Genomic DNA, 14,164 nt, shown 5'->3' on the forward strand with positions numbered 1-14,164 from the left:
GAGGCAGAGGCAATTAAAGCCGATTGAATGTTTTAATGCAGACGAGCGTCACCTGAAGCTGAACAAACAAGAAACACCTGGCTAGCAACAGCCATCACCACAGATGCACACTATAGTTACAACTGTTGTAGAAAGCAAATAACTAAGATCGAGTAATTTACAAGATTATACAATTTTATATGTAGCCCTGTATAGCATCTGTTTGAGAAGAGATGAGAGAACGCAATAGTAAGAACAGCAGCACGGAACGGTGAGAAGAATTTATAAAAAATATTAATATTATTAAATGAGAGTCGATTAAGCCTTCTGGTTCCCAGCTTTATATTCAGAATGCATTGGTCAGCTCACAGTGTTATCCCCTTTGCTTCAAAGGGTTGCCTCTATGCATCGTGGCACTTCCATGTAATCCTGTTTATGTGTCATGAGGAGCTTTGTGTACCTAGCCTTTGTTCCATTAGAGCAAAGATGACAGGTGGCATTTAGGCCAGACAAATGCCCCTCATCCTCCTCTAAGCCAACATTCACTGGAGTTAACATTAGACCACTTTGTACAGTATGTATGTGTGTGTGTGGCTGCTGTTTAACAGCTGCCTCCCCTGACAGTGTGACTATATACGATGAGCTCAGGTGCTCGCAAGCCAGATTAAGTCATCCAGAAATGCACACTGTCTAATAGACAAGCAGAGGCAATTCTCCATGGGCTGTCAGCACTACATGCACACACACCTGATGTCTCCATGTTTTGGTGATTACCTCTGGCACAGCAGAGCCTGCCACGTCTTAAGATGCACGACGCAGCTGTAACCTAATTCCTCAGTTCTATACTGACATGGGATGCACAATAAGACATGTACGATTTGTTGTGCATGTTTATGTTCTATGGCATCACGTGGACCTGTCAAACACAATTGGCTGACAAGAAGCTTATACAAGGATCATCAATTTGGATGAAAAACTACTGTTCACTGCCACTAGAGAACTGTTGATGATGTGTTAACATGTCAACTTGTGAATGCTGCATGCTGTATAGCACAAGCTGACCAAATTCTAACCTTGTGTACATATGAAGTTGTTTACATGGTAGCAATCTTGACATATGCCCCGTTGATTCTGTTATTGAGATGTCAGTCTAATTTCCTGGCCATACGGATGGAGTGTGCAGAGCTTTGGAACTGATGTGTGTGTGCGTGCTGAAGGCTGCTTCCTGCGGTGCACTGGCAGGCTGTGCATGTGGTGGGTACGACAGTCCAAATGTCTGCATAGATCCCTCCTTCCTGCCCCCTATGTTAGTGAACAGGTGGAGCGATGGCAGGCAGGCCACAGTGCTGAAAAAGAATAAGAGGGAAAGAGACAGAGGAAGATAGGACTGCAAAAGGAGGAACAGTCAACGCTGTATAACGAGTTGCAGACATGACAGATAAGTTGCATAGGACAGATTTGAGAAAGTTTGCAGATTGACTCTTTTAAAGGGAAGAAAAGGCTAAGGCTATTTTTAATGTGTGCATGCTTTTATATATATCATGCTTTTGTAATTTAACTGTTCTCTGAATTCTTAATGCATTGCTTTTTGTATGTTTTTACATTTTTTGCACTCACAAAATCTAAAATCCTTTTTTTATTCATTCAATGGGTGTAATTTCTCCTTTTGAGTTCTCACGAGTTACCTACTGACAGCTTAAACCTTCCAACGTAAGCCTTTATAAACTGGGACCCTGTGGCTCAAGGCCATGCAGAGTTCATAGCTGTGAAAAAGATATAAAGGGTGCCATTGAAGCCAAAGCCCTAAAACCATGAAACCACATTTAAAAAGCTGCTTTCTGCTGACCCATGACCTATGAGACCATGCTTGTCTATTAATCGTCCATTCTTGAAGCAGTTAGAAAAGTCTGATCCACTCTAAATGGAGACGAGACCCGGCCTTCATGGATCTCCAGGAGACAAAGACGGCTTGTGATCCCACATCTCCCCACCGGCACACCCTCATTTCACTTTCTCCATACCACTTATCTGGTGGTCTCATTCAGCGGCAATAGCATATTGAGAAGTTGCGTTTAACATTCAAAAGCTTTGCCGATCGCGTTAGTAAAGCGTGAAATAACCCCATCCCTTTCTCTCTCTGTCTCTTTTTCTCTTCCCCCCCCCATTTGCTGGGGAGCTCAATAAGGGGGCATTCTTCTCCCACACAATAGGCTTCTTCAGCATTTCTTCTGTTGTTGATCTGAATAGTTGAGAGTGAGGGGCTAAACTTTAGACATCTGGCTCTTTGATGGGGGGAGGCAGGGTGGTTGATGCCTTGGCAGTATGCGTTGTATGAAGTGAAGTGGGCTGGGGGGTGCATTTTTGTTTTCTTTTGTGGCTATAGACCAGAAGCTTTTGCATTGATTCAAACTATTGAGCTGATAGGAAAAGCAAAAGTGGTCTTTTTATTTGCTTGTTTATTTCTCATGTGGGCGCTTTAGTGAGTTAAATTCCTTCATTTCTTTCTGTAGTTTTAAATAAAATGGTTATCTTTTTAAACTTTTGTACATTTGTGTGTGCGCTGTTCATTTAATATAGAGAAAATGATACAATGTGACAACATTTTTAAAAGGGTTCTGTTTTTTGACCCACAGCTGATCTCTCTCTCTCTCTCTCTCTCTCTCTCTCTCTCTCTCTCTCTCTCTCTCCCCCCCAGACAGTAGAGAGAAGAAGAGCCCTGCCATGCCCGGTTCTCCTGTGGATGCTAAGACTCATTCCAGATCAGCCCCCAGCAGCGCCAGCTCCACTATGCCACCCCTGCCTTCTGTCAACCCCAGCGGCCCTCGCCCGGCCTCCTTTTCCACCACAGCATGTAAGGGTCATTCTTGAATTTGTTGTTGTGCAGAGTTTCTTTGATTATATCCCCAGCAAGCCTGTGGCTTTACTTCTCTTGTCATTTCCACCCAAAAGTTTGAATTCTCATAAGCTAAATTTGTAGCTTATGTTTTTTGCAAATGGCATCCTTCATCTCATAAGCGTGTTGAAAGCATTCGTCCACTTTATTTTAATTTCTCCCCCTCTTGATCTCACCTTTCCTCCCCAGTGACCAATGGGAATCATCATTCCCCACCAACCCTGAATGCAGTGCCATCTCCACCGCAGCGTTACAGCAACGGACCGTCCTCTTCCTCTTCCTCATCGCTGGCCAACCAGCAGCTGCCGGCCACCTGTGGGGCTCGCCAGCTGAGTAAGCTGAAACGTTTCCTGACCACGCTGCAGCAGTTTGGCAACGACATCTCTCCTGAGATTGGAGACAGCGTCCGAAGCCTGGTTCTGGCCCTTGTGGTAAAAGATAATTATTGTAGAAAATCTATCTGTTGTATGTCTTCTCTTCAGGACTTTGTTTTTAAAACTTCACCATCCCTGTCTCCTAGAATTCGACAGTTACCATTGAGGAGTTCCATTCACGGCTTCAGGAGGCCACCAACTTCCCTTTACGGCCCTTTGTTATTCCTTTTCTCAAGGTAAACACATCTCCAACCTCCCCTCCATCTTCCCATATTTGCTTTGCATTATTCCGTTGGACTACTTCCTTTTTTCTTTGCAGCCGTATTTTTCTTCCCCCTCTCAGTTTAAGTTTTAAACCTTACACGCTATGGTTAGCCTGTAGCCCTGCTGAGAAAAACACCCTCACTTCTCTCTGCTAAGGTTGTCAACTAATGCCGCGTTATTAATAATAACAAGAATAACAGAATAACAAGTGATAAAGAGAAGGTCCTTGACACCAACATAACCCTCTTTCAGTATGGTCTGAATAATCTATGGGCAATCACATCAGAGCTTGTGAGTCATGATGGAAAAGTATTTAATTAATTACACTTTATTACTGTGTTTCCAGGACACAATGCAGTAGTCTATAAATAGGCATCTGTGTAGGTTTTCTAATTGAATTAAATGGCTTCTCGGCAGTTCAAAGTAACTATCAAGTTTTGTGTGTTGACTTGACAAGCAACAGATGAATGTGTGTGTTAAACAGCCTCTCGAGCCCCTTTGTAACCAGGGGAGTCTGCAAGAGTATACATTTTAAGAGCTCCCCTCAGTAAAGCAGCCCATAAATCTTCAAGTCAGTTGTACCGCTGTAACTTCAAGCTGTCAAAATCTGCTCCTTTTCCACACTTACCTCTTACTTACCTTTGGAGCCGCTCCATCTGTCTGCCTGAGAGGCCTGAGACAAGAAACCTCTGTTCCCCTCATTCTACTAATTTATTACGAGGGGGTGGGGTCCCCACAACTTAATTCCAACTCCTTGAGTAGTCTGTCTTAAGAAAGAAAGAGAACGAGTTGGGGAGAAATAGACAGATGGGACAAAGTCAGCGGGTGAGGAAGTGGAAAAGAGAGAGAGGTGGGTGAGGAGGAGAGAGGGAAAAGTGGGAAATTGGAAGTGTGAAACATGCCTATAAAGTGTTCCCTTTTTATGGGTTTCAGTGTGCCATATGGAGCTGCTGTCCCGTTAAAACAGCATTCAGCTGCCATGGCGCCGCCAATCTAGCATCCGCCCCGCTGAACCTCAGAGAGCCCTCTGCTCAACTGACACACAGCACATGTGTCCGTTAGCCAGGGCCCCAGGGAAAGAAGGGAGGCAAAGGAGCATGGGAGACGGGCTAAAGAGACGGCAGGGGTGTTACACAGAGTAGACCATAAAGCAGAGGTATCAGCATCGTTGTGAAGAAGGTACTCCTATAGGGAGAGATGCTGTAGCTGGTGAAGACAGAGCAGAACAGGTCAGATTAGAGGAGAAAGGGGCACTAGGTTTACAGAAAGATAATGGCTGACAGCGCTACATTACAGGAGGAGGGCAGAGTCACAAAATGAGAACGATATGGTTATTTAGTTGGTTGCTCAAGAAGACGGAGAATGAGGGAGTGAGGAAGCGGCGTAATTGCAAACACACCAGAGTCTGTTCCTAATTAGGGAAATGAATGGAACAAAAGCGAGATGGAAAGATAGGACGGACACAGTCACAGATAAATAAATAAAAAAAGAGAGAAGGTAAGGAATGAGGGAGACGTGGAGTCTGTGTATCATTTGTTATGAAATGTTTCTAAGTTCTTAAGCCTCTGTATCATCAGTATAATACAGTATATGTGTGACCAAAGTACTGTGCTTAGTGACCAACTTCAGCAGTAGCTTAGCAAGGGAAGCCGCAGCCACCATGGAGGCAGCCACAGAACACCACCCAGACCCAAAATGAGCCTTACAGCCAGACCTCAAGGAGTCAAACCCCCTTACTCCCAGTAAGGTGTCGTCCCCAAGAGGCATATGTACACTGTGTCTTTTAGCTCTGTTACAGTGTGCAGGTGGTCTGTCTAGGACAGTTCTGGTCTGCTTGCTTCAGAACTCCCCTCCACTACTTTAATAACAAGCTGACTGGTGCTTCTCTTTTTTATGTCTCTATCTGCTTCTGAATAGGTAGAGGTATGACTAGTCTCGCATTGCCAGACCTATCTCCACAGCGCTGTGAAGTAATGTCTGGCAACACCACACATACATTCTAGGATGGGAGGAAAAAACGCTCTGCAAAATAGTCTTGGGAAGGAACTTCTTTTGGTGGAACATTTGCACCCTGCAAAAGAGAGCGCCACATCCAATATTAAATGAAGTTAACTGTTCACACAATACAGTAACGTGAGCTATTTAAATTTGCTGAATAGATGGTTAAACCAAATTTGCTCATACCAACGTCCCAGTTAAACGTATTCTTTATAAATCTTTACAATCATTCCCCAAAAGAACCCAGCAGGTCTTGCCATTTTCAGCATGTAGCATGTAGACTGATATGTGACTGAATAAGTGAGCGGCAGACATTTCAACAGGAATGCTCTATCATTTCAAATATAGGCTGATTTCTAAATGTTCCTCCTCCCAGTCTCAGTCTAAAGTCTTGCAAATTAGAATGAAACCTCACCAATTGATTTACTTCTTGCCAGGCAAACCTTCCCCTTCTGCAGAGGGAGCTACTCCACTGTGCACGGGCAGCCAAGCAGACCCCGGCCCAGTACCTGTCCCAGCATGAGCATCTCCTGCTGAGCACTACGATGGCCTCCTCGCCAGACTCCTCTGAGCTGCTGATGGAGCCTCCGGAGGCTGTTACCAAGAGACACAGCCCCAACAGGTTAGATTAAAATACCATAGTGGAATGATACACATACAGCCTTCATCCTTCTGTACAGTTTTTAAACCCCCCACCGCTATCTCTCCTTCAGAGCTAAAGAGAATGGTTTCCACGAACGTCCACCCGCAGCCATGGAGCCTGCCGCGAAACGAATTTGCACCATCAGCCCTGCTCCCCGACACAGCCCCGCCCACCCACTGCCCCTCAGCGCCCAGCTTCACCCGACCCCTCCACCCTTGCAGCACTACGCCCTAGATGACATCGCAGCACCACACATCCTACACCGCGAGCACAGCCAACGCATGTTGGAGATCCGCGAGCTCAAAGACAGGCCCAGACTCCCTGGTACGTGATGCTTATTAAGTTATTTTTTGGGCCAAATTTCTTGGAGTAATTTTTTTTTCTTAACATGTAGAGTTAATGACTACTGACATTTTATTTATTCCTGAAGAGAAGTTAAGTCTCAATCTCAGTCATGGCTGCTGGTAGTGAAAAAAGTTCAGTTTAGAAAAAACAAACAGCATCCGTCATTTATCAATTTTTCTTCCTCATTTTGTGGCAGTAATAAATGATAGTTATAGGCTATACAGGCTATCCTGTTATTTAATAACGTAAACTTTGATTATTCAAGAATAATTTTTTTACTTTAATCTGATTTTTCGCAGCATTATGAATGCAAGTGGCTGATTAATTAAGATTTTAACATGCTTGCATGAAAACAGACACACAGCGATAACGGGTGGTCTGTGTGTTTGTGTAGCCGTCCCTGTATATATCGCTGGAGTCCACGTGTGTATAAACAGAGCCATACTGTCCAGCCAGGGAGGGTTAGATCTACTCTGGTGTATATCTACCCTCCATTTGGGGCTTGTCAGCAAGCAGTGGAAACAGCAGTAGCTCACAGGCGCGCGCGCACACACACACACACACACACACACACACACGTACGTACAGAAACACACCTTGATATGTTCATGGAAGAGGTGCTGTGTTTACGAGGCCTTAGTCCCATGTCTGACAGCCTCCCGCCCGCCTGCCGCCACTTCACACAGAGACACACACACACACACACACACACACATAAACACAATTGTGGCTTTGAACTGATGAACACTGATGAGAACCAGGAGTAGAGAAGAGGTTGAGGGGAAGGCGCGTGTGTGTGTGTGTGTGTGTGTGTGTGTGTGTGTGTGTATCATTATTCTTTTCAGCAGGCCTAGTGTGCATGTGGCCTCTTGTTGGCCGTTCGTTACTCAGTTTTAAAAGATTGTGGTTTGCTATGTCTTTGTAGTCAGTGTGTGTCTCTGTGTATGGACATGTATCAGGATGTTTTGGGGCTCTGCTTGAGCACAAGCTTGTGTGTGTGAGTGAAAAGTATTATTGCTGTTAAATGTACAATTAGATATTGCTTAAGCCATAGTGTTGTGTAACAACTGTGTGTGTGTGTGTGTGTGTGTGTGTGTGTGTTTTTATAATGGTCCACAGTGAGTGTCAGACCGGCTGGTTGTGTTTAGAAGTGGAGCCACTCCACTCAGCCTGAGTGTCTCCCTACTGGAATGCTGTGAGCTCCAGGAGGGGAGGTGCTAAGGGAGACGTTTGGTGTGTGTGGTTGACAGCTGACTTCCAGATGTGTGCAGGCTCTGGGTGCTGGAAGTCTGTTTTGCATCACAGGCTTCTCCTTTTCTTGTTCACCCCCACCTTTCTCGCTCACAATCCGACCAGTCAATCTCTGCATCTTTTTGTTTCTTATTTTTCGCTCCCAATTGACTTTACCTCATCGCAGCCACTCTTAATTCTCGATGTAAGAGTCACATCTCTTATGCTATGTGAAAAAAAGAATTCTAATGTATGACCATCACAAGATATCTTGTGGTGAAATACTGAAGCCGCTGTATCTAAAATCAAGGAGTTTGTTTTGTCATCAGACACACACAAACCTTTCACTCACTTACTGTCACTTGTGGCTTCGCTACATTAAAAAGAATGTTAATCACATTGGCCTGTGGTCTGTCTTCTGTGTGTTTTAATCAGGCACTAACGGAGGCTACCGCGAGGAGCCGGTGGACCACAGACTGACAGACAGAGAGTGGGCTGATGAATGGAGGCATCTGGACCATGTAAGTTTGCAGACAGGCACCACTACTGCTAATGACTTGTGATATAGAAAGAATGTAAAATGTAATTTGTCTTACTGGGGTCCTACACTAAAGAGTTTTTAACTTCTCACAGCATGAAAGCAATGACACATCTCTAGTACATCTGGACATTATACATTGAAGCGGGGAATTCATATTTTGCTACTAATTTGAACAGCAACCCCCCATACATACTAGCCTCAAATTCTTTTACATTTAATGAGTAGTGATAAGATTTAGATATACCTATTTCATAAATAGCCTTAAAGCACACTCAAGTCAGTAAGATGTGTCCTTCATTCTCTAGGTGCTGAACTGCATTGTGGACATGGTGGAAAAGACACGGAGGTCAGTGAGCGTGCTGAGACGATGCCAGGAGTCAGATCGCGAGGAGCTCAACTACTGGAGACGGCGTTCGAGCGAGCAGGAGGACCCGCGCAAAGGCGGCTCAGGCTCAGCTCCCTTCTCAAAGACACACAGCCCCCACTCTGCAGAGTCGGGTGGGTACTGCTATTTTTCAATTCAATTATGTTGGTATGCCGCAGAAACCAATAACTCTGTTGTCATGTCTGTGATTGGCGCCTATTGTGGTCCACAAAAGAAGATTTCTTCATGAACCCCAGGATGAAGCCAAACCAGTGGAAATCAGTTTGTTGTTATGCATAAGGGGTCAGTTCACCCAAATTACAAAAAAAATCATTACCATGCAGTTTTGTTTGCCCAAGTTTTGAGAACTTCACACAATTTCCTCCATGATTTAAGTTTTTCATGCTGGGCACTGATTTGGATGCTTATTTGGGTGACTGATCCTTTTATGTTAAATATAAAGGAGCATCATAGATGAGCATCAGTCTCAGGTCCTGGAAAAACAGCTATTGGCAATTCACACTCCGGAGGTTAGACATTAAAAGTCTTACATTTGTTACAAAACCTGAACTTAAATGCTGAGTGTACTTTTTATAATATGATATGTTGATCTGAACATTCGGAGGTGTACTTACTGGCCATGATGCTGAAGGTCTGAACCCCAACCATTACAGCCTTTCTTCTATTTCATACTCTTTACACCGTCTGGTGGTTATTTAAAGAACTGCAGCTAAGTCACAGTGTTAGTGAGTCCTCCACAGTTAGTTCCCTAGTCTGCTGTGTACTGGCACGGTTCTTTCCCAGTGCCAGCCTTGCCTTCCCCCTGCTGGTCCATAGTCACAGACAGGTGCCAGGACTTGCCTCGGCCATATCGGCCACAGAAGGGCTGTCCTGCCGTCCTGCAGGCTCAGAGACCCAGAGCTGGCTGACTCGCCTGAGCACCATCTGGGCCCCCAGCCGGGAAGCCAGCCTGCCTGCCTGGGCTCGGGCGGAGGAAAACTGTAGTGGGGGTGGAAATGGCGGCAGGGAGGGTGTATGCACTGCAGGCCTGGTTGAAGAGAGAGGATATAAATGAAGGAAAAGAGAGAAAGCAATGGTGAGATGGAGGATATAAGAGATGGGGAACGAGAAGATGAGCCAGGAGAGAGAGAGAGAGAGAGAGAGAGAGAGAGAGAGAGAGAGAGAGAGAGAGAGAGAGAGAGAGTTGACACAGCTTGTTGGTCCGCAATTCTCTCCAAGCCAGACGCATTCCTTTCTAAAGCTGTCAGATCAGTCCAAGACTCTGATAAACAACAATTACATTGGTTGTGTGGCCTAGATATGCAGACTTGTTTGCATCGAGAATAAAATAAAAAGACTACATGATGAAGATAATACCACTGTATGCCTCTGTGTAAGCACCTGTTACCTTGATTGAGCTGTCAGTCACAAAGTCAGCCACTATTTTTTACAATTAATCATGTTAATATCTTTCTAAGCCGAGGCAGGTGCTAATCCCTTCTGTCTCTGCTTTCCCGCAGACTCCCAGCGTGACTTTGCTCCACGGCCAGGCTCAGCATACGTTACAGATGAGATCTGGAGGAAAGCTGGTAAGATCACCAACAAATTTAGAAAATTGAAATCTTTGATGTGTTATTGAAAAAAAAAAAAGCTTATATATTTAGTTAAATAAAAAAGGTGATCATAATGCATTTTATTCAAGCAATAATCAAGATTACAGAGGAAAATAGGTGACGTAAATGTTTGGAACACACAACATGAAACTGCTGATCCGTGGTCTGTGTTTGACTGATGCGATTGTGCAGAGTTTAAACTTAGAACAATTGTCTCCCCTGATATATAGAAGAAGCGGTGAATGAGGTGAAGCGCCAGGCCATGGATGAGGTTCAGAAGGCAGTAGCAGAGGCTGAGCAGAAGGCTTTTGAAATGATTGCTTCTGAGAGGGCTAAGATGGAAAAGACTTTGGCTGATGCGAAGAAGAAGGCTCAAGAGGATGCCATCATGGTCATCAATGAGCAGGAGGATTCCAGTGAGGTGAGCAGAGCTATAGATGGTGGAGATTCTACAGTATCCTGCAGTCATAGTGCTGCATTAAAAAAAGCATGCATACATGATTATTTGTTTTTACATTTATCTTACAATTAGCCTGTACTGTTTTGGGTCACTCCCATTGCTGTCATCAGTGTTGTGATGCAGACCTCTGTTTTCAGTTAAAAAGCTCTAAAACGCCACTGTTCGCCATTTGCCCAACAGCAGACAGACAAAGACATATTGGAGTATTTAGCAGCTAAAAAGTTAGATATTTCCCTCAGGGCTGGTGGAGAGCAAGACAGAGCTCAAATGAGAGTTAATGTCGGACTTAAATACATCAGATGGCAAGGAACACAACTTTATAACAGCAGCGTTGCTCCATATGTGGCTGATTTGTAAATTGGCAAATGTTCGGTTTCCGCTTTTGCTTTGGAAGAGGCTTACCTATGTGAGGACACAAATCTGCATGTGAGGCACTTCTTTCCTCTCCTTACATTCCTGTGAAAACTTACCGTCGTCTCTCCTTTCTCGCTCAGTGTTGCTGGAATTGTGGCCGCAAAGCTAGCGAGACGTGCAGCGGCTGCAATGCTGCTCGCTACTGCGGCTCCTTCTGCCAGCACAAAGACTGGGAGAGACATCACCTCATCTGCAGCCCAGGACTTCAGGCTCAACCCAAACCAGTTTCTGCCATCACCGCAAGCAGGGCAGCAGCAGCAGCAGCAGCTGGGGTGTCTCCTGTCAGTCTGGTCGGGGTCAAAGCCCCCGACAGTGTTTCTTCAGTCTCCAGTCCTGGGGGAGAGAAGGCTTTGGTCGCTTCTCGCTCCTCCACCCCTTCCACTCCCGCCTCGGCCCCTGAGACCAATGGACACTAGGAGGTGAAGGACATCAGTGGTGAACGTGTCACCTATCCTCTTTCTTACTGGGGAAGAATTGAATCGGCAGCAAGAGGAAACTATTTGTGGGTTAAGTTAGGATACCAGATTTTTCATCATACTCTGGCAGAAAAAAAAGGACAGATTATGGATGACTGTTTGAGTGATATGTCAACTGGGACTTTGGCTTTGGCGAAGAACAGAAGGACTCGTCTCGAATGCATCTATTGGATGAACAGATCTCCCTGAACAGATGGAAACGTGTCTGTCTTCGTCCAAAAACCCCAAATCTTGGATCTGCAAGGGGCTGAAAAAAACTGACAATTGATCTGAGTTTATCTCCGGCTGCGGGGAGGAAGTTATAAAGGGGAGACATATGAGAAAAGACAGAGGAGATAAAAAAAAAAAAAAAAACGCCCCCCCAAAACCAATATTCTCACTTTGATGTCTATAGATTTAAGATAGGGAGGTGGTGGTGGAAAATGCAAACAGTGTAATAGTACCAGTCATAAGGCATCTGTCTTTGTCCTGTAGGAAAAATCTGACAGTAGACCGTAAGAGTCGTCTCTGCAGCTCCTCCTCCTGTATACATAAATATCTGCTCGCCAACTTCTTGTCAGGTTTTTCATGTGTGAATGCGTGTGTCAAACGGTTGTGCCGTCAGTGAATATTGTACAGCATATGATAACTTTTGTCAAAGCAATATTAAAGTGAAGTGTTCAGGTATCACAAGCCGTTTCTGCATCACCAAAGTTTTTAGTCACTAAAGAGAGAGTCGTTGTCATTGCCTGTAAATGTCCTTGTGAATCAGAGATAATTATACACTAATCCCACATCATATGTACTTTTATAATGACTCTGGTCACTATTTTTCATTTCTGATCATCAGTCATCTTCAAATAACAGAGAGAAAGGTGATTGGATCAAGTAAGCGCAGGAAGAAGGAAGGAAGGCAGAAGATGAAGTTAAGACTTTATTCTGGTTGTGGTTTCATTTTGGCACTTGTTTGCGTCACCAGTTTGTGTGTATGGCGGGATCGGATGTTGCTCCAAATCTTACACCATTGCAATATTTGCATCGGACAGCTTTTCAAGTACAGTTTTTAACAAAAGGAGAGATAGGGGGTGACAATTAAATCTGTTTTACTTCATTTGAAATTATCAAAAGGGAGAAAATTGTCACTGGTGCTTACATTGCCTCGGTGAAGTTTTAGAGCAGCGACTCTGTCCCACGGAGAATCTCAGGAGCAAAACTGTATTTGTATGCACAGATCATTCTGTTTTTTCTTTTGTCGCAGTTAGGTTCAAGTCAAAAGTTTATTGTAGTCTGCTGTTACGACTGAGACATTGTTCTTGTTTTTCGTTCGTTGTAAGATGACTTTGTAAAGAATATTATGAGAGAATGCCTTTATTTTGTGAGCCACGATTTTCTTCGTTCTTTAAACACATTCTTTTGTTATGAGGCATAACTTCATATGAAAAAGATATCTTGACATGAAGTATGAAATAAAGAAATAGAACTACAACATTGTGTGTTTTCTCTGATTGACCTCATATAAGGAATATGTGATGAAGTAAAGGTCAACAAAATAAAACACCTGTCCATGAATATAGCCTGACCTAATTAAAACGTATTATACACTGCCACAGTCAGTAGATCTCACAACTAACTTTACTTGATCAATGTTAAAAAAAGATATAATCATCTGCTATTGTGAATACATAGTCAGTGTAAATCTTACAAAGGCTACATATCCATTTATAAACTAAATATAATTACATATATATATATATATTCATTAGAGCTGGTTGTTTACACTACAGTTTGAGAACCAGAGCACAGCTGCTGGATTCTCAGGCCGTGGACGCAATCCATCGCAGAGAGTCATGTGAGGACGGTTCACTTCGTCTTCTCTGGCAACCAAAGTAAAACCCACCCGAGAGCGAGCCAGCAGCAGCAGCGGCAGCAGGGCTGACGACGAAACAGAGGCCAAACTGGATCAAGAAACAAATCAGCAGTAGGAGCAGACAAGGAAGAATAAATGGATTCATGGAAGGTCGTAACTCTGGCCAGTTTTGATTATAGGGGCGGATTTAAAAATGTCTTCCTCTGAGGTAGAAGCACACTGTAAGTCAATAGTAGTCAAAAGAAGGCTCGACACAACATGAGACTTTGCTCCAAGTATCACAAGGGGCTCTACACCTTAATTACACCAGTGCACAAGGGATATACTAAATCTGTGGCTACTTGTTTTGATATCGACTCGTTTTGACTGCCGAGGTGGTAGCGGCCGGAAACAACAAGACCTACGGTGAGTTGTTCAAAACCTTTCTTTTTAGTAAACTCTGGGTACACAAACAATGTTGTCAATGCTTTCGTTAAGGTGTAGAGCCCCTGGTGATACTTGGAGCAAAGTTTCATGTTGTGTCGAGCCTTCTTAGTGTTTTAAAAATAGCTATTTTGAGGCTAGCATAAAAGCGCCCCTAGCACTCCCATTCAAAAGGTCATTTGACCGCAAAACGAAAATACGGTAAATCTTAAAAGTGGCGATTCCGTCCTAAATATGATTTTAAATGAAAGTTTGACTCGGGTACATTCACAAAAAGACCCTATGTTGCATTTTGGCGAGA

The 14,164-nt window shown here is 44.0% G+C and overlaps 1 protein-coding gene across 4 annotated transcripts in view; it reads left to right on the forward strand.

Moving 5' to 3' along the window:
• Window positions 1-13,059, forward strand: part of cbfa2t2 (CBFA2/RUNX1 partner transcriptional co-repressor 2) — a 35,335-nt gene extending 22,276 nt beyond the window's left edge. For all 4 annotated transcript variants that reach the window (XM_078248971.1, XM_078248972.1, XM_078248974.1 and 1 more), the window contains exons 2-11: window positions 2,675-2,830; window positions 3,062-3,303; window positions 3,393-3,482; window positions 5,946-6,130; window positions 6,222-6,475; window positions 8,162-8,247; window positions 8,573-8,765; window positions 10,152-10,220; window positions 10,475-10,665; window positions 11,199-13,059. In XM_078248971.1, coding sequence (XP_078105097.1) covers window positions 2,675-2,830; window positions 3,062-3,303; window positions 3,393-3,482; window positions 5,946-6,130; window positions 6,222-6,475; window positions 8,162-8,247; window positions 8,573-8,765; window positions 10,152-10,220; window positions 10,475-10,665; window positions 11,199-11,534 — 1,802 coding nt within the window. In that variant the 3' untranslated portion in view covers window positions 11,535-13,059. The remainder of the gene's footprint in view (window positions 1-2,674; window positions 2,831-3,061; window positions 3,304-3,392; window positions 3,483-5,945; window positions 6,131-6,221; window positions 6,476-8,161; window positions 8,248-8,572; window positions 8,766-10,151; window positions 10,221-10,474; window positions 10,666-11,198) is intronic.
• The last annotated feature ends 1,105 nt before the right edge of the window (window positions 13,060-14,164 follow it).

This window comes from Sander vitreus, chromosome 4 (assembly GCF_031162955.1).
Source record: "Sander vitreus isolate 19-12246 chromosome 4, sanVit1, whole genome shotgun sequence".
Lineage (NCBI taxonomy): Eukaryota > Metazoa > Chordata > Actinopteri > Perciformes > Percidae > Sander > Sander vitreus.